The sequence below is a fragment of the Camellia sinensis genome, chromosome 11, assembly GCF_055761805.1.
Source record: "Camellia sinensis isolate YWXY chromosome 11, ASM5576180v1, whole genome shotgun sequence".
Classification (NCBI taxonomy): Eukaryota; Viridiplantae; Streptophyta; class Magnoliopsida; order Ericales; family Theaceae; genus Camellia; species Camellia sinensis.
In genome coordinates, this window is record NC_138971.1 from 100,990,825 (window position 1) to 101,010,068 (window position 19,244).

Here is a 19,244-nt window from a genome sequence, read left to right on the forward strand (position 1 = left end):
TCTTCAAAATCATGAAAACGTTGTTTGCTACAGCAATCATGTCATTAACATCCATCATTGATTGGAGGGAGATAGTAAGACCTTTCTGAATATGGGTGGCTGCTTCGTTAGAAGAAGTTCCCAAAAGAAGGTTAGATGGTGCAAAGGGTGCTTCAAGTTTGTCAAATAATTTGTTAACCCCATTTGCTTCAAGTAAGTCTGCAAGAATTTGGGCCTCTTCCGAGGTATCAGAAGTAATTTCGCCTGTCTCTTCCAATGTGTCAGAAGTATTTTCTGTGAAAATAGAAGGAGATACTCAATGAAAACGCAGAAGGTAAAAGCAATATATATATATAGATGAATGAAGTATACCTTGGTGTACGGCTTGAAGAGACTTAGGTGAATGAGACAAATTCTGATTCCCACAAGTGGACCATGGATTTTGCAATGTGGCATGATCTAAAGAGAAAAGAGTTCCTTGAGTATGTATACATGATGAAATAAAATGAGATACAAGGAATGAATAAGAATACCCTTAAAGGTAGCCAATGGCATATGCGAGGCAGCTGGGGAAGTTTGAGGCGCAGTACCTAAGAAAATGAAAGGTATTAAAAAATAAAATAAAATAAAATAAAAATAAATAAATAAATAAATAAATAAATTTTTTTATACCTTTCTCTAATAGCTTGGGTGACTCGTTCGAAGGAGAAGAAAAAGCTACATTTGCTGAAGGCGATTTACTCATCTTAGTCGGTGTGCCATCTAAAAGAGGGGTGTAGTCATAAAACTCATCTTCACTCTCACTACTTCCATTGAGAGAACAATCAAAAGATTTGGTAGGAGAAGGAATTTCAACACCCTTAATGCGAATACGACCCAAGGCAGTTAATTCATACCCATCTCCCTCAAAGAGTTCTTGAATCATATTCTCATCTTTATCTTCAAGAAAAGAGTACAAGTATGTGCGAAATTGATCCATTGGGGTTTTTGTCGCTACGGTGGGTTGGGAAGTTCCTGTGCAATCACTGATAGACATAGTCTCTGGAAAAAGCTTTGCGAGACAAGCAAATTGAGGGCCAGAATCTACTTGCTCAAAGCTAAATCTCATTTTAAATTGAGAATTACACATATCTTCGAAAAGATGAAGGAGATCTGAAACCGAGTAACTAGACCGAGAAGGAGCAATAAGTGGTCGACTATTATCCATTCTTTGAGGTGATGATGCTTCCAGAACAGTAGGTGAAGATGATGACCTAGCTCTAGAGTAAGAAGGATTCTTCGTCTTTCGGTCTTTAATTGGCATATCCAGTTTTCTCTTGCGTGAAGATTTCGGCTGGGAATGAGTAACATATTGGAGCACGGTAAAGGAAGTTCCCAACCACCAATTGGTATAAGGCATGGTTACGTGAGAAGTAGATCGGGAGCCTGGTAACTCCAATGAGACTTTTGTACCGCAGCGTAACATATGGCGCCAGTTGTAATAAAATTTAGACCACTCAGAGGGCCGCCGACAAGATACATTAAGCGGTATAGGGCATGCTTGAGCAAACCCAAATTGACGACCGTATCGGTTAGGGGAATACGGTTCAGAAATGAAATTAAATCCCATTTTAAAAGTTAAAATCCCTTGCCTCAAAGATATAAGATATCCAAGGTGGAAAGGTGATATCCTTTCAGAGTCGACCAGAATGCCTGAAGGTTCACTTTCATGAGTAAGAGCCCTAAACTGACACTCCGTACGATAAGTTAGGAGAGAGTCCACAAATGGAAATTTATCAGTAAAAAACTGGGCAGCCGATTGGTTTCCAATAAACCCAAGATATGGCATGAAATGAATATCAGGAATCGGACAAATCGACTGAGGATCCCCATGAGAGTAAGTCTTGACAAAATATAGTGAAATCCATCCAAAAAGGTAATGTAAAGGACCCTGAATATTTTCCTTCCCAGGTGAAGATGATGATGCCATTTTGCCAAGACAATGATAGAGGTATGCAAGGACGGGGATGGCCAGGCTAAATAAGGTTCCACCTGCCATTTTGGTGGCTATATGAAAGGTCGTCGGACGAATCTCTCCGGAAGAGTGAGGGAAGACAAATCCGCTAAGCCAGCTCGCCAAAAAACCAGAAAGATACACATCATCAGGGATCCTGTCTTTTCGTTGAAAACCACTAATTGAAGTTGGGGATTCGTCAATGAATTTGAAAGTCCAGTGGTTAAACTTCTTGGATTGACAAGAGCTGGCATAAATGTTGAAAAGCCCACGGCACGCCTTGGATGTCTGGGACGAATATAAAATGTCATTGGAGGGGGTGAACTCTTCATAAAACTCGCCACAAATGGGGAGCCCGCTAATGCGATGAAGGTCCCATAGAGAGATCCCAAGTTCACCGTAAATGGTGTGGAAAGTGTTGGTGTCGGGTGACCATCGCTCTAAGAATCCTTTGAGGAGGGAGACATTCCTGGCATAAGCAAATTGGGATACATAGATTGCAGCATAAATCCCACACTTCTTCAAAATAGGGGCAAATGTGGAAAGAACGTCGTTCAACCAAAAAATCCATATAGGGGATTGCAAATGGATAGAAATGCCACGGACATTAAAGGAATTATCCCACTTTAGTTTTTCATGCTTCATTCTCTTAAGAAGAGTATTAAATTCGGAGCAGTGAAGGTCTTCAGAAAATGGACGAAGGATTGAGACAGGGAATGAACCAATTGATTTGGAGTGCCCTTTCTCGAGAATCTCACAGCAGTTTCGAATTCCTGTATAGATCAAGTCTTTGGAAGCTGTATGTAAAGGGATGTAAGGGTCCAACTCCGCAGGTGACAATAAAGCAGTGATAGGTTTGTGCCGAATTATTTTCGGACCAGATTTATCCAATACATTCCTCTCGTCACGTCGAAGATATTCAAGTGTCTTTTCCATGTTTCCTAAAAAAAAAAAAAAAAAAAAGAGGTTAATGAAGGCAAAATGTCAAAATATAAAGAAATTGACGAAAGCCCCTTGCCAAGGTTTTAAGCCGTTGGGGTGACGGTCACAATCACTGCCAAGGACTCAAGCCGTTGGGGTGACGGACACATTCACTGCCAAGGATTCAAGCCGTTGGGGTGACGGACACATTCACTGCCAAGGTTTCAAGCCATTGGGGTGAAAGACACAATCACTACCAAGGTTTCAAGCCATTGGAGTGAAAGACACAATCACTGCCAAGATTTCAAGCCGTTGGGGTGACGGACACAATCACTGCCAAGGTTTCAAGCCGTTGAGGTGAAAGACACAATCACTGCCAAGGATTCAAGCCGTTGGGGTGACGGACACATTCACTGCCAAGGATTCAAGCCGTTGGGGTGACGGACACATTCACTGCCAAGGATTCAAGCCGTTGGGGTGACGGACACAATCACTGCCAAGGATTCAACCCGTTGGGGTGAAGGACACAATCACTGCCAAGGATTCAAGCCGTTGGGGTGACGGACACAATCACTGCCAAGGATTCAAGCCGTTGGGGTGAAGGACACAATCACTACCAAGGTTTCAAGCCGTTGGGGTGAAAGACACAATCACTGCCAAGGTTTCAAGCCGTTGGGGTGAAAGACACAATCACTGCCAAGGTTTCAAGCCGTTGGGGTGACAGACACAATCACTGCCAAGGATTCAAGCCGTTGGGGTGACGGACACAATCACTGCCAAGGATTCAAGCCGTTGGGGTGACGGACACAATCACTGCCAAGGATTCAAGCCATTGGGGTGAAAGACACAATCACTGCCAAGGTTTCAAGCCATTGGGGTGAAAGACACAATCACTGCCAAGGTTTCAAGCCGTTGGGGTGACGGACACAATCACTGCCAAGGTTTCAAGCCGTTGGGGTGAAAGACACAATCACTGCCAAGGTTTCAAGCCATTGGGGTGACGGACACATTCACTGCCAAGGATTCAACCCATTGGGGTGAAGGACACAATCACTGCCAAGGATTTAAGCCACTCATTGCCATAAGGTTGGAAAGGGCAATGATACCTGCAAACAAACTCTAACGCCTTGCGCGTTGCCTGCAAAAGAGGGAAAAAGACGTGAAATAATTGCCAAAAAAAAAAATAAATAAATAAAATCGTAATTTGTACAATTAAAATTCACTTGCACGAATTACGAGGGGGCAGGCTTTGATTAGATTAGATTTTTTTTTTTTTTTAAAAAAAAAAAAAAAAAAAAAAGGCCAGGGACCAAAGAAAAGAAATAATCTCATCCAAGACCTAAAGAGAAGAAGTTTTGTTCAATTGGGCCAACTACTAATACAAAATAAAATAAAAGGTAGCAGGCTTTAAAAAATATAAAATAAAAAATCTGCTAAGGTTTTTTTTTTATAAAAAAAAAAAAAAAAAAAAAAAACTGTTAAATAAACAAATATATGTTGTTACACAAAAGGGTATAGCATGTTTTTTTCTTTTTAAACAAGAAAAGTCTTTGTTTGGGCTTATGGTTAACAAAAAAAGTTTGGGTCATTACCCTTTTGGGACCTTTTGCTTAGAAAATCGAGGTTCAGTGATTGAAGGTGTTATTCTGGCTAAAAATTATTTCAGATCATGCCTGAAGTAATAAAAAAGTTTGGGTCATTACCCTTTTGGGACCATCAAAATTTTTAGTAGCTGCATATCTATATGAGGTTGTTGTAGGAGTCCTTTAGAAAATACAAGAGCCAATAAAGAGGCTAGTAGCAGTACTAGTTTGCTATTTAAAAAAAAAAAAGGGTTGGCCTATACTAAAAAGGGTGCTTTTTGTTGAATTGGTAAAGGACGATAAGACATATAAATTCAAGGCATAAGAAGACTGCTTCTTTTTTTTTTGATTCAAAAGAAAAATGGACTGCTCTGAAAAAAAAAAAAAAAAAAAAAAAAGAGCAAAAGTGAGGAGCAGTTTGATGTTTGCATACATGCTGCAAAAATTCTGGTTGCATGAAAAAAAAAAGAAAAAAAGAAAAAAAAAGAAAAAGGAAAGCATACTTGATATGGCCTTATAAGAAGAACAATTTCTGCTGGAAGGTAAAAAAAAGAGAGCAAATTAAATTGTGAAAAAAAAAGGCAGCAGGTTATACACAAGGTTCATAAGTTATAAAAAGATTCATGGAGAAGAAAATTTCTGCTGGAAGGTAAAAAAAAAAAGAGAGCAAATTAAACTGTGACAAAAAAAAGGGTCTTTGGGCTAGGAAAAAAATCTGCTTGAAAGGCAGTAGGTTATACACAAGGTTCATATGGGTCATAAAAAGGTTCATGGAAATTTTCATGGGTTATAAAAAGGTTCATGGAGAAGAAAATTTCTGCTGGAAGGTAAAAAAAAAAAAAAAGAGAGCAGATTAAATTGTGACAAAAAAAAGGGTCTTTGGGCTACGAAAAGGCTACGAAAAAAAAAAAAAAAATCTGCTTGAAAGGCAGCAGGTTATACACAAGGTTCATATGGGTTATAAAAAGGTTCATGGAAATTTTCATGGGTTATAAAAAGGTTCATGGAGAGGAGAATTTCTGTTGGAAGGTAAATAAAAGAGAGCAGATTAAACTGTTACAAAAAAAAAGGGTCTTTGGGCTAGTAAAAAAATCTGCTTGAAAGGCAGCAGGGTTTTTTGTACAAGTAAAAATAAAAAAAATAATAAAAAGAAAAGAGGCTACAGCTTTTGTTATGAAAGAAGGCAGTAGGTTATTCATCCTTTCAAGAAGGGTCTTTGTTGGGACTACTTGGACTTAGGGTCTAGTAAAACGTGAAGAATGGTTTTGAAGAATCGTTAATTAGCGTTGGGAGGCCATAAATTTGTAATCAAAGCAGTCCAGAATTATTTCTGGTCCACAAATTGTCCCTTAAAATTTTGCTGGAGGCCATAAATTTACCTTAGCAGAGGAAAAATTTTGTCATAAATTTTGCTGGAGGCCATAAACCCCTTTATAATTAACGGACACAAATTTATATCCTTTAAAGCAGTCCAGAATTTGTGGACTTAGGGTCTAGTAAAAATTTTTGGGAAGGGCCATCACATGGTGATATACATGCTGAAAGAAAATATTTTATGGAAAAGAAAGCATACCTGATTTAAAGGAGTTTGAAGAGATTCTTTTGTATCTTCTTTAAAGTATAAGAAGAACAACTTTGTTGGAAAAAGAAGAAAGATAATGGCTGGAAAGTTGCTGGAATTTTTCTGGAAAACAAAAAATCTGTAGGGAAAAAAAGGGGCTGCAGGAAAAAATATATGAATAGGTGTTATATAAAGCAAAAAATTCTTGCTTAAGAAAGGAGGTAGTGTTCTCCTAAAATACTTCAAACAAGCAAGAGTTTAGGTAGGATTTGAAATACTAAGTAAGAGTTTGTGTTGGCTTAGAAATCCTACCAATGCCAATCCATCCTATTCCATTTAGACAAACTCCTAAAATATATATAGATATATATATATTTGCTGTAAAAAAAAATCCTAAAAATAATAAGTGGCAAGTTGGAGGCCCACAAAAGAAAATGGCCCATTAAAAAATGGTGGCCTAGAAAAGGAAAAGTCCATGATGGTCTAGAAAAATCCATGATGGCCTAGAAAAAATCTGCTGTAAAAAAAAATGGTGGCAAGTTGGAGGCCCACAAAAGAAAAGGCCCAATTAAAAAATGGTGGTCTAGCAAAGAAAAGGTCCATGATGGTTTAGAAAAATCCATGATGGCCTAGAAAACAATTTACTGCAAAAAAAAAAAAAAAAATATATATATATAGTGGCAAGTTGGAGGCCCACAAAAGAAAAGGGCCCATTAAAAATGGTGGCCTAAAAAAAGAAAAGTCCAGGATGGTCTAGAAAAATCCATGATGGCCTAGAAAAAAATCTGCTGTAAAAAAAATGGTGACAAGTTGGAGGCCCACAAAAGAAAAGGCCCAATTTAAAAAAATGGTGGCCTAGAAAAGAAAAGGTCCATGATGGTTTAGAAAAATCCATGATGGCCTAGAAAACAATTTACTGCAAAAAAAAAATAGTGGCAATTTGGAGGCCCACAAAAGAAAAGGCCCAATTAAAATGGTGGCCTAGAAAAGGAAAGGTCCATTATAGCCTTAAAAAAAAAAAAATTTGGTGGCAAGTTGGAGGTCCACAAAAGGAAACGTCCAATTAAATCTTGGACCTTACTCATGACCCTTAAAAAAAAAAAAATTTCAAGTCCACAAAAAGGACCCATGCAACAGAAGTAAATGGCCCATGGACTATAAAGGGCAATTAACCCTTTATTTAAAAAAAAAAAAAAAAAAGGCTAGGAAATAATCCCATCCAAGACCTAAAGATCATCCACATAAAAGTGCCAAATTGTCGTGACTCGCACAGTTAAAAAAAATTCACTTGTGCAAGTCACGAGGGGCATTTGTTGGCACATAAATTTTAAACCAAATTTATGTTTAAATTTCAAATACAGTCAATGACACACATAGAGCCTACAATAAGATTGTTGTAGGCAATCACTTCCCAAAATGATTAATTTGCTCCGTTGAGGTATATAAATAAAACAACGTCGTATCTTAACGACGTTATTCAAGATGCTCAAATGACACGTGGAGCCTACGAAAAAATGACACCTGTAGAGCCTACAGCAAAGACATCACACAGGATGAAACCCCAAAGATCAATTCGGTTAATCAGATATACGATTAATCAGATAGCGCTATTATTCAAAATTTAAATAGCGTTATCATTCAATTTGAAATTCAAATATCATTCAATTTGAAATTCAAAATGAAGATGAAGCGTTCCTATCACCTGATGGCCCTCCATAAATATGAGGACCATCACACAAGACCGGGGGATCAGAAAAATCATAAGTGGAAAAGAAGAGAGAGAGAGAAAGAAATTGAGAGCTAAACAAATCGTTACAAGAAAGAAGAAGAGAAGCTTAGAGAACTCAAGAGCCTACGCTAATGGCGATGAATAGGTAAAGGGTTCCAAACCCAAACTGTATTTTGTATTCGAGGGTTCAAAACCCATAACAATCTTAATAAAATATTTCTTTTTTTTAAATTGTCTTTTGTTGTTTATTTTGTTCTTCATTAATCGGAGGTTTCATTTGTATAAAATGTGTAATTAACGATCTGAAATACAGATCGGAAATAAGAACCTGCTATTCAAATAATCAACACTGTTTAGTCCAAAAACTAAACAGTGGACATTTGTAACATAAATTTTGAAATGTGTTGAAACACTTCATGTTTTAAAATTTGTGTCTACAAGGAGTGTCATGTAAGTCTGTTTCCTCATCATTCTAGTTGCGCAAGGATACTATGTCTTGTGGTTTGGGGCTTTCCTTTTCCTCTTCTCGTCAATCCTAGAATGAGACACGTAATTCTTCTGTTCTAGTAGGTGGTAACACCTTAGTCTAGCTTCCTTCTGTTTACCTTTCAGTCCATTCTTTACTGTGAATATTTCTTGATGTAATTCCACTTTAACCTGTATAATGTGATACAAGACAATGTTATTCCTCATCATTTGAAGGGGTTTCCCAGCATTAATGATCCAGTTTGATTTGATGAAGTATGCCCTATTTCTTCAAGTTGGTCTATTAGGACATTCTGACAAACGGCAAATTGGGATTTTAATTAGAAAATGATTCAAGGGTTTGTTTGGATTTTTTTTGGAAATTGAACAGCTCCATTTTTATTTTTTGTTGCTTTTGTAAGGAACAAGTTTGTGAAATATACAAAGGGGACCCTTGAAGAAAATGGGACCTGTTTGCACAGCTAGTGGTAGTAGAATTACTTCTAGGATTAAAATGCAATGTCATGTTTTCAATGGCCACATTCACAATTTAATAGTTGCAAAAAAAAGAAAAAAAACGGTGCAATTCAATGTGCAGGGTCATCGGAACAGGCCCTAGCATATTTCTTATATCCTGGTTTGAGTTGTGCAGTAGTTCAGGAATAATGTTTAGACAAAGTTTTGAGCAATGATTTGTTGCTATATTTAAGGCTACCCTGCCTTCGAACTTTTTGTGGCACTTTGACTCTGAGGATCTGGTTGTTAATACATGTAAAAATTTATGTATTATTGATTGATGTCTTGATTAATAGATTACAAGATTCATTAATTACAATTCCTATACAATCTATATATAGAAGAAAATGTGGTAGTAGGTGTAGTGGAGGTGATAGTGGGTTAGGTGAAGTGGAGTGTGTAGTGGAGTAGAGGTAGGTGAAGTGGAGTGTGTAGTGGAGTAGGTGAAGGTAATGTGGTAGTAGGTGTAGTGGAGGTGATAGTGGGTTAGGTGAAGTGGAGTGTGTAGTGGAGTAGAGGTAGGTGAAGTGGAGTGTGTAGTGGAGTAGGTGAAGGTAAAGATGGAAAATTCTAACAGCCCCCCGCAAACTCAAGGAGGAGAGAAACTAACCAACTTGAGTTTGGAGAGAGTAACAAAACAAGAAAATACATAAAAATAAAAAAGGATAGGAGACACTGTATGGTCGTGTCAGACCGTTGGTGAAGACACTGTATGGGGTGTCATAACGTTGTAGAGGACACTGTATGGTGGTGTCAGACCGATGTAGAAGACAGTTTATGGGGTCATGTCGGACCGTTGTAGAAGACAATGTTGTGACAGTTTACGGAGTCTTGCTGGACCCTTGTAGAAACTAACCGGAATCAATGTCGGGACAGTTTACAGAGTCTTGTCGGACCCATAAAGGAGCTAACCGGAATCAATGTCGGGACAGTTTACAGAGTCTTGTCGGACCCATAAAGGAGCTAACCGGAATCAATGTCGGGACAGTTTACAGAGTCTTGTCGGACACTTGTAAAAACTAACCGGAATCAATGTCGGGACAGTTTACAGAGTCTTGTCGGACTCTTAAAAAGTTGCACCCTCAAAAGATGTGCCCAATTTTGTCAAAAAGCGTGCCATCAAAAGGCGTGCCCAATTCATCAAAAGGCGTGCCATCAAAAGGCGTGCCCAATTCATCAAAAGGCGTGCCATCAAAAGGCGTGTCCACTTTGTCAAAAGATGTGCCATGAAAAGGCGTGCCAGTTTGTCGGGCGGCAAGAGGCGCGCGATACGCGTGGCTGCCTCGGCTATTTAACCAAGACGAAGGCTGAGGCTGAGGCATACCATTCTGAAACCTCTGAAACCAACCCTTCGCTGAAAAAACTCTGCCTCTGCGGAGAGAGAAACTGTGGAACACTTTGTTGCCATTCTGTCACCAACCCTTCCGAACATTACCAGTCTGAAATTGCTATTTCGCTGAAACACTTAGCAACCCAAAAACATGGCCTCTTCTTCCCGTCCAGCTACCCAGAACCTGCTCACGCTCTTTCCAGAACTGAACGAGCCCACAAGAGAAATAACTGGTGCGGTGACCAGTGAACCTCAACCAAACACCTCTGGTTTTGCTCCATTGAACTTTCCGATGCGGTCGGTGGAGCAAAAAATGGCGGTGCAAACTGATATTGAGGCTAATCAGTATACTCTGAAGTCATGCGTGGAAACCATGACGGCGGTCACAAATTTGTCGAACCGGCTGCAGAGTAGGACAAATGAGGTGCAGCATTTAAATTCCCAGCTGGCTCTGCTCCAACGCATGTATAAGGATGCGCGAGCAGAGATAAGTGTGCTGAAAGCAGAAAATAAGGAGCTGAAGCGGAAGGCCACTGTGATGTTCCGATTTGGAGGTCCGCCGTATGCTGCAGTGGAGGAGTATGGAGGAGTGAACGTGCTCGGCGGCGTAGGAAACACGGAGGCAGCACCGTCAAGGGCCGCCCAGGACGGAGGAAAGAAGAAGAGATCTGCAGCAGAGTAGAGAAGAAAAATCCCACTGTGGGTGTTGGGTGTGTTATGGTGGTTTTTTTTTTTTTTTTTTTTTTTTTTTTTTTTTTCGTGTAAAATTATGATCGGGGTTGATCCTGACATGAATAAAATAAGTGTGTTTGGCAAACTCGAATGGTAGGTGTGGTAAGGCAGAAAAATCAACTGGAATGAATTTTTTTTTTTTTTTTTGTGAAAATAATAATAATAATAATAATAATAATAATAATAATAATAATAATAATAATATTAATATGGAAATCATGGAGTGGGCGGTGGTACAAAAATATTGTGTAGAAAAAGAGGGAGATAGTGGAAAAGAGAGGCCACTCATGTTATTAAAATAAATTAAGGAATTAAAAAAAGTGATATTGGTTTTGTTTTCAAAAAGATGGATTAAAATAAATATAAAAAAAGAAAAAGAAAGTGGAGACCATGATGAAAGGTGGGAACAAGTGTGCTGGTGCTGTGTTGTAATGGTCAGAAAGAGAGATAAGAAAATAAAATAAAATAAATTTCAAGGTGCTGTGTTGTAATGGCATTGAAATATCCACCATCATAAAGAGTATCAGTGGTGCTGCATATGTTTATGAGCATTATTTGAGGCCTTTCTTTCTTAACCCACAGCAGACTGTTAACGTCTAGTATGTCCCAAGGAAGAAGGACATCTTCAGTAAGCCAGATGACATTCTAACTGCTGCTGAGAAGTACATAGAAGAACATGGCCCGGAAGCATTTGAGAAGCTTGTTAGCAAGGATAGGGAAACCAAGTTCAGGAGTAGCAATTACACGTATTTTGATGAGGACCACAGCTATTGAGCCTTGTTTGGCTGAGGGAAACACCTTTTTTCCGCTGCTGTTAGGAGTATCTTTCCGGTGGAGAAGCTGCTATGGACTATTTGGGGAGAGTGATGTCGAAAGCCGGAGCCTTGGATCTCGCCACCGGCGTCGGCGGAAAGATCGAGAAAGACGATGTTCTCTCCGCTGTCCAGAAGTATGAGCAGTATCACGGCTACTATGATGCCGAGAGAGAATGAGATGTTATGAAGATATGATGAGGAGGTAGGTATGTAGTAGACAATTCTAGCGGACTAGGTTGAGGTCCGGCGGGCGGCCAAGGCGAGGTTGCCGCCCGCCGGTGAAGCGAAAAAATATTAAATTCTTAACCTTGCTCTGATACCATGTAAAAATTTATGTATTATTGATTGATGTCTTGATTGATAGATTACAAGATTCATTAATTACAATTCCTATACAATCTATATATAGAAGAAAATGTGGTAGTAGGTGTAGTGGAGGTGATAGTGGGTTAGGTGAAGTGGAGTGTGTAGTGGAGTAGAGGTAGGTGAAGTGGAGTGTGTAGTGGAGTAGGTGAAGGTAATGTGGTAGTAGGTGTAGTGGAGGTGATAGTGGGTTAGGTGAAGTGGAGTGTGTAGTGGAGTAGAGGTAGGTGAAGTGGAGTGTGTAGTGGAGTAGGTGAAGGTAAAGATGGAAAATTCTAACAATACATATTCTGCTATTGAATTTCCTTGTAATATGTAAAGATGGCTTGCAATTGCATTCTCTTCATTTGCCTGCTATCCTCTTTTTTGACTGTTCTGAAGGTCTGCCATATTCTTCCGTGAATCTATAAATATTGTCTTAAATCCTGAATTTGGGATGGGCTATGGGCTATAAATTATAATAGCCCATCCCAGGCTAAAATAGCCAATAAAACAAAACACTCCATCACATCACTCTCTTTACTTTTTTGCACATATTTTCTTAAAAAACCAAATAGTCAACTAAAATTGCCTATTCCCAAACAGGGCCAATATGTAATATAGGTTTAATATAGGTTTTACTTTAATTATTAAAAAAAAAATGCTATTCCTAGAATGTGGGCCACTCTTGTATTAGAAACCAGACAGGTACTACTCCACATGTACTAAAATGTGATACGATAAGAGTAGGCAGGCTTACATATATCACACAATTAGAACTTACAATACTTCTAAACATGAGAGAAATTAACAATTAATTACATCTAATGCAATCTAGTATGTTGTTTTTTAAATTAATAATGTAAAACACAAATCTATGAGCATTATGGCCCAACTTGTTTACATTTTGTTCTGCCAAAATTCAACTTTTAGATATTAGTTCATTATATTTGATCTTTTATTCTCCTAAGGATATAAATAGGAAAATAAAATTGAGATCACTTTCGATAGCAAAATTCACTATCTTGGAACATAAGTGTACTATGTTTCGAAATGTGGGTTCCAAAATGTGAATCGTTAGGGGATTTACATTTTGTAGTGACCCTGATCTTGTCCAGGGGGCTGGAGCTGCTGGGCCATACTATAAAAGGACTGATGCTGCTGGGCAATACTATGTAAGGCAAAACAGACACCCTGTTAAAACATTTTGGTTTGTTTAATGTAGTTTTGTTCTTGCCTAGAGGGTGTTTGAGCAGATGCTAAGTAGATGTATTGTATATTAGCTTTAAGGATTATGCTAGCCACTTGACTTACCTTTTATTGCATTTATTAGGAAGTTGGTATGGTCAGTAGATGATTACGACGATAGTGTTGTTTTTATCTTTTATTAGTATATTTAAAATTACATATAATTGACTTGATTGGGTATCTGTTGACATTCTATTGATATCGCATTGTTTGTAGTTAATTGTGTGGTTAAATTGATTCTTCAAATGGACTTTTTTTCACTTCCAAATTTTGTTATATGAATCTTTCTTTCATCTGTGTGTTCATACGGGGCATATAATCATATGGCTTGAAGAATTAAATAAGATGTTTCTTGAGAAATTCTTTATTGTATTTCCATTAATGCAGCTACTGAATCTGTTCAGACAAAAAAATCAATAGATCCTTGTACTCCTAGTGGATATTCACATGATGCAAAGTCTTGGACTGTTTCGCATAGTTCCATGGCTGAAAAGAGTAAATACCTATCTGCTGTGCTACCCAAAGGTAACTTCTCAGAGTGCAGATCTGCTGCTTTAATGCTGTTGCAAAAAGGAAAAGGTAATTTGGATTCTATCAGAAACACCATATCATGTTTTGCAATCAGGGAGTTTCCCTTCATTGCCTGTTGAAAGTAACTGATGAAAATACTTTTCATGTGAGACGCAGAACAATGCTCCTACCAGCACTGCTATATAGGATCAACATTTATACCCAAGCTTCAGGGAAAGTTTTTAACCACAGAAAATTTTTTCTATACATCTAAGGTTTTATGTTCTGTCTTACCTAAGAAGTCACCAGTTTTATACTTCCTAAGATTGTTACTTCTTCGTACCACCATAAAGCATGTCATATATATATATGATGTGTATATTTTAACCTTTTGGTTTTTCCTTGCTTTGAGTAGTTCTTTGGGCTGGCCCCAAGGAAATTTATATCTGGTCTGATGACGGCTGGTCAACAATTCTGCGAAGAGGATTGGCCAAAGTTGAGGATGAAATATGACTCGCTTGAGGAGGATGATTTGCTGCGTTATTGCTTCTCTTCAGCATATATAGTGGCCTTACTCCATGACAGTCTTGGAATTGCTTTGGATGATGAGAGGTATTCTTTTCTTACTCTTTCCACTACCCTCTTGCATGAATATCCTCATTGATGTGTGCTTCTCTGTATTAAAAAAGCTAATAATAAGATTTAACACCCACTATCTCAGGCTAGGGTTTTGTGTGTTATGAGCTTTTTTTTTTTTTTTTCCTCTGTTTGTGTGATTGTGTATGTATTTGCAATGATTGGACTGACTTCCAAGCAGGATTGGGTTCGCTAATCAGGTGGGAGATATCCCACTCGATTGGGCATTGGGCGCATTCATCTTACAGAGTGCGGATAACTTGAACACAGAACATCCCAACTGGATTGCCACTGTAGTTAGCAATGATTCATCGACACTGATTGCTTTATTTGCTATCTTCATTGTATTGATCTTTAGTGCATGGTCTTTTACAAAGTGGAGGAAGCCCCAGGTGAAGACAATCTATGATCTAGAAAAAGGAAAGTATATAGTTACACGTGTCAGTAGATAGTCATAGGAGCTTCTTTGAGAGGCACCCAATGCCCATTTTCCTGGTTTTGCCATAGGAATGCACCAAATAAGCTTACTGCTTCTACTTAGAAGGTTGACCCCTCACAGTGAGACCCACGGTACCTAATGGGGTTGCAGGATAGAGGGTAGAGTAGAATGACTCTTTGGAGGCCATTGATGTAAAAAAGAAAGATTAAATTATGATTTATATTTAATGGGAATTATTGATGTAAGGGTGTTCACATTGTCAAAACTATAAACAGGGTTAGGATGTGTAGAGTGTGCAGTGCACATGCTGCAAAAGGATTAGAGAGAGGGAGGACTGTATGTTGTTTGTTTTGGATGTTTTAATTGTTACTCAACAGAGAAAAAAAGGGAAAAAGGTTTGTTTCTAGTCATCTGTTTTCTCCAGAAATGTTGTTGGGTCGATATTGATAAAGAAAGAGAGAAGGCGCGGATTTTTGTTTGTTGTTATATCATTCATGTACTTTTTGTAACATGAAATTGAGTCCAATTTTGTTCATACTTTGGTTATTCTATTGGGGTCAATTGTTTTGGAAAAAATTTCAATCGCCTATAAAGATTTGTCAACAAAATTGTTCTACAAGAAACTAAAGTTACTGTGGTGATTTTTCTTTGATGTTCACCGTTCACCATCTAATCTAACATCTACCTTGATAAAATCAAGAGAGAGAAGACACAAAGGGGGGGGGGGGGGGGGGAGAGAGAGAGAGAGAGAGAGAGTGCAGATGCATGTGGTATTAGCATGGGTCACAAAATGAAAGCTCAAACGATATTGTTGACAAATTTTGGATGGTTGTAATTTTGAGGGAAAATTTAAATGTGATTATGGTCTCATGATTTCAGGTGTTTGACACGGATAGGAATAAGAAATGATTTCTTACTCACCCAAAAAAAGAAATGATTTCTTATTATTTATTTCAGCAAGAGTTATATTCCCAAATTAAGGAGGAATTAAATTCTCATTTTTAAAACTTGCATTGTTAGAAAAATGTTTTACGCTGTGTTTAGTTTGAAGATTTAGGAAGAGATTTGAAAAGGCAAAGGAAAAAAGTATGTGAAACTAAGTAAAATGTAAGTATATTTTATTCACTTTTCACCTATTTTTTTTTCTTTTTCTTTTCAAATTCCTTTTTAAATCTCCTAACCAAAATTATGAATTTAGGTAGAGATTTGAAAATGAAAAGAGAATATGAGAAAAATGTGAATGAAATATAAATTTTTTTTTATTTTTTTAATTTATTTTCATTTTATTTGCTCTTTCCAAATTTATTATCAAAACACATCGTTAAAAGAAAAAAAATAATAATTGGGCCAATATGTCCAATTTTATTGTTTTTTTCATTGAGAATTCTTTACAAAACTAAACGATTGAATAACATCAACTCAAAAATTTTAGAAAAATGTCTCATAACTCAAATTTTGTGGCTCAAAAGTGGCTCAAATGGGCAAAACGACGTCGTTTTGGCTATTTTTATGTTGTTCTGTACTCAAAATGACGTCGTTTTGGCCATTTGAGCCACTGTTGAGCCACAAAATTTGAACTACGTAGCATTATCGAAAATTTTATTACTAATAATGAAATTCTATTCTCCTTAGGAATCCTTTCGTTTAAACCCAACTTGAGAGTAATTAAATCAGACAATTGGATGCCATTGAACTATTATGGTATTGGCAAGGGTTGGGCATTAGTCAAGCCTCAATTTTTTATTGTTTTACTATTTTTTATTTTGTGTGCGTAGAATGAAAATTTTTACTATATAAAACATTTTACAGATTTTATTTATTTTTATATAAAATGATGTGGGTATACTGGAACTGTTACTCGCATCATAATCATAAAAATATGTTTTTCTTTTTCCTATTCCCATTTTCTTAATTAGATTGGATAGAAAAAAAAAATAATAATAATAATAAATAAATATAAGATAAGAATTTGAATAAATTTTTTTTATTAACAATTTTAATAATGTTACTATGACTAAATTTGGATCTCAAATTTTAAATATCATATAATGTATTGTGTTAATCTAATACATTAGGCTCCGTTTGGCAAGAGTTTTTTTGGTTATTTTAGCCATAAAAAACATAATAGGTTATTTTAGCTACAATAAACAAAACATCACATCCAATCCATAATCATTATACTATTCTCTCATAAAAAAAGTCAAAAAATCCTTTTCAAACTAAACTTTTTAGTCCAGATTAAAATAGTCAAAAAGTCAAAAAATCAGCCCACTTCCTAAACAGAGGCTTAGTATGAATCAAACAAGTAGAGATGCAGCCATAGCCCTCAAGAAACCGATCAAGGAAAAAGAAATGTGTGTGGATACAAGAGTGGTGCTTTTACATAAGTTGGACTCCATTACCACTCGACCTCTAAGCAAATCTTAACCATTAAAAGAAGAATTGAAAATTTTAAATTCCATCTTGTTAGTCATCGTCTTCTTATTGAAACAAACTTTATAAGGCTTACAGAAGTGGCGTATTTAACAATTTCGTTCAACGAGTTCATTTAGCAGAGCATTATTAATGTCCTTATATTATATTTTTAGTTCTACACAATCACATAACAGTAACATTCATATGATAGATTGTAAATTTAATGTATTTTCAATTACGTTGACAAAAGTAACCCAAACTAGACAAATTACAGATAAAACAAAATTGGGATATTGACACTATTACCTCAACAAAAACAAGTAAATATTTGTACTTTACAATTGTCCGCGATGAATTTTCATTTTTCTGAAATCGCTGCATAATAGACTCATAAGTTACGCTGTCAAATAGATCTTTTTGAACATATGACCATGTGAACCTGTTCTACGCTCATCTCCTTTTGGTATGATCAATACTTTTGACAGTACTAATTTCCTTCCAAAGATCGTTCCAAAGGCTAAACTACAGATTTTTATTTAAATCTTTCTCAGAGAAAATTAGATTCACCAAAATGCAGAGATCGTTCCAAAGGCCAAAGCATCATGCTAGACAATTTTCACTGTATTTAAATAAATAAATTCTGTTTGTGTACTAAACTACAAATAGAATACAAAAAAAAGAAAAGAAAAGAAAATGAGAGAGATTATTTGATTACAAAGACCAAACCAATAAATAAGAATAAATAAATAAAAACAGATTTTTATTTTGTTAGAAAAACAAAATTAAAATCTAATTTAAACAAATAATAATAAAACAGAAAAATAAATTAACAACTTACTTGATTAATTTCTTGAACAAACTTTTGATCAAGTCCAGTGTTTAACATTGTGTCCTTAAGACAGATTCGTCCTCTCCACGGTGCTTCCAGATTTGCGGACGTCTATCTCTCAGGATAAAATGATCAACAATAAATAAATGCAGCACTACAATTTATTCACACAACGAACATACCAAGTGTTTTACACTCTTTCTCACAGAAAATTAAATGCAGCAAAATGCAGAAAGTAGTAGCAGATTTAAGGACGAAAAATTGGAGTGAATATCCAAATGAGGGACTGCCTTTATATAGATGGAGTGGTGGCTGTTAATTTTGAATTAAATAGGTTCAAACCTGTTTGAACATGTATGGTTTGAATTAAATAGGCAAGGCACTGTTTCAACAAATAAACTGTTTGGGTTTGAAATTTAAACATATTTAAAATCTGCCCGGGTGAAACAAATTTGAATCTGTCCGGATGGGGAAAATAAAATGGAGCCCATTTTGAAATTAATTTTCGAAATTCAAATTCCAAAAAATTAGAATTTAATTTTAGAAAATAAAATTCAAATATTTTTTGTCCAAAAAGATAGGTATTGGGTCGGACAAGCCCAACCCAACCACACACCAAAGCCCAGCCCGCCCGACCGGTGGTGGCGGCGCGTGTGTGTTTATTTTGGGTTCAATGGGTCTAACCCACTTTGCCCATAAACTCCCTCTCTACAAAACTTGGGTGCCCCTTGGGGCCTACCTCAAGTTCTAATCCCATGCCTTATAAACCCACTCAAAGTTTCCAACCAAATCAATGTGGGACAAGCCATTTTTCAAACCTTAAGAAATTTTCACCAAAAATTTCATGTCCATGGAGCTCACTTTGGTTTCAATTTTCTATTCACTCGATAATGGTTTTGAATAACCAAATATACTACGTGAATCACAACGCGACATAGAACGCGTTACCACTTAGACCTGTCAACTTTGGTGCATGGGTCCCACCTAAAAATTAAACCAAAGTTGAGAAAAAATTATGTTTTCCAGATTTTTCCAAAACCATTTCAAACAATCCTCCACATGAATGGAATTTGATGACAACAGAAATGCAAAAATATGCAAAATTTGTCAAAAGAGTATAAATCGAAAATATCTTGCATCAGGATAGGTAGCTCTCGGCCTTGACCCTTCTTTAGTGATAACCTATTGGACTTACTAGCTA

At 36.8% G+C, this 19,244-nt stretch overlaps 2 protein-coding genes across 3 annotated transcripts in view; one reads left to right on the forward strand and one right to left on the reverse strand.

Annotated features, from left to right (window-relative positions):
* LOC114314782 (putative apyrase 6) overlaps positions 1–15,209 on the forward strand; it is a 33,748-nt gene extending 18,539 nt beyond the window's left edge. For both annotated transcript variants that reach the window (XM_028261269.2, XM_082894400.1), the window contains 4 exons: positions 13,602–13,793; positions 13,902–13,999; positions 14,140–14,336; positions 14,542–15,209. In XM_028261269.2, the coding sequence (XP_028117070.2) occupies positions 13,602–13,793; positions 13,902–13,999; positions 14,140–14,336; positions 14,542–14,812 (758 nt within the window). In that variant the 3' untranslated portion in view covers positions 14,813–15,209. The remainder of the gene's footprint in view (positions 1–13,601; positions 13,794–13,901; positions 14,000–14,139; positions 14,337–14,541) is intronic.
* LOC145802050 (uncharacterized) lies at positions 409–4,084 on the reverse strand. The gene is made up of 2 exons (XM_082894399.1): positions 652–4,084; positions 409–569 (listed from the first exon to the last, which is right to left on the reverse strand). The coding sequence occupies exons 1-2, from the start codon at positions 2,906–2,908 to the stop codon at positions 439–441; spliced, it is 2,388 nt and encodes a 795-aa protein (XP_082750525.1). The 5' UTR covers positions 2,909–4,084; the 3' UTR covers positions 409–438.
* Positions 15,210–19,244: the final 4,035 nt, after the last annotated feature.

Excerpts from the sequence above, each read along its gene's own strand:
- LOC145802050 (XM_082894399.1), bottom strand. The coding sequence starts at position 2,908 with ATGGAAAAGACACTTGAATATCTTCGACGTGACGAGAGGAATGTATTG. Across the intron at positions 570-651 it reads ACCCAAGCTATTAGAGAAAG|GTACTGCGCCTCAAACTTCC; the intron begins GTATAAAAAAAT and ends TCATTTTCTTAG.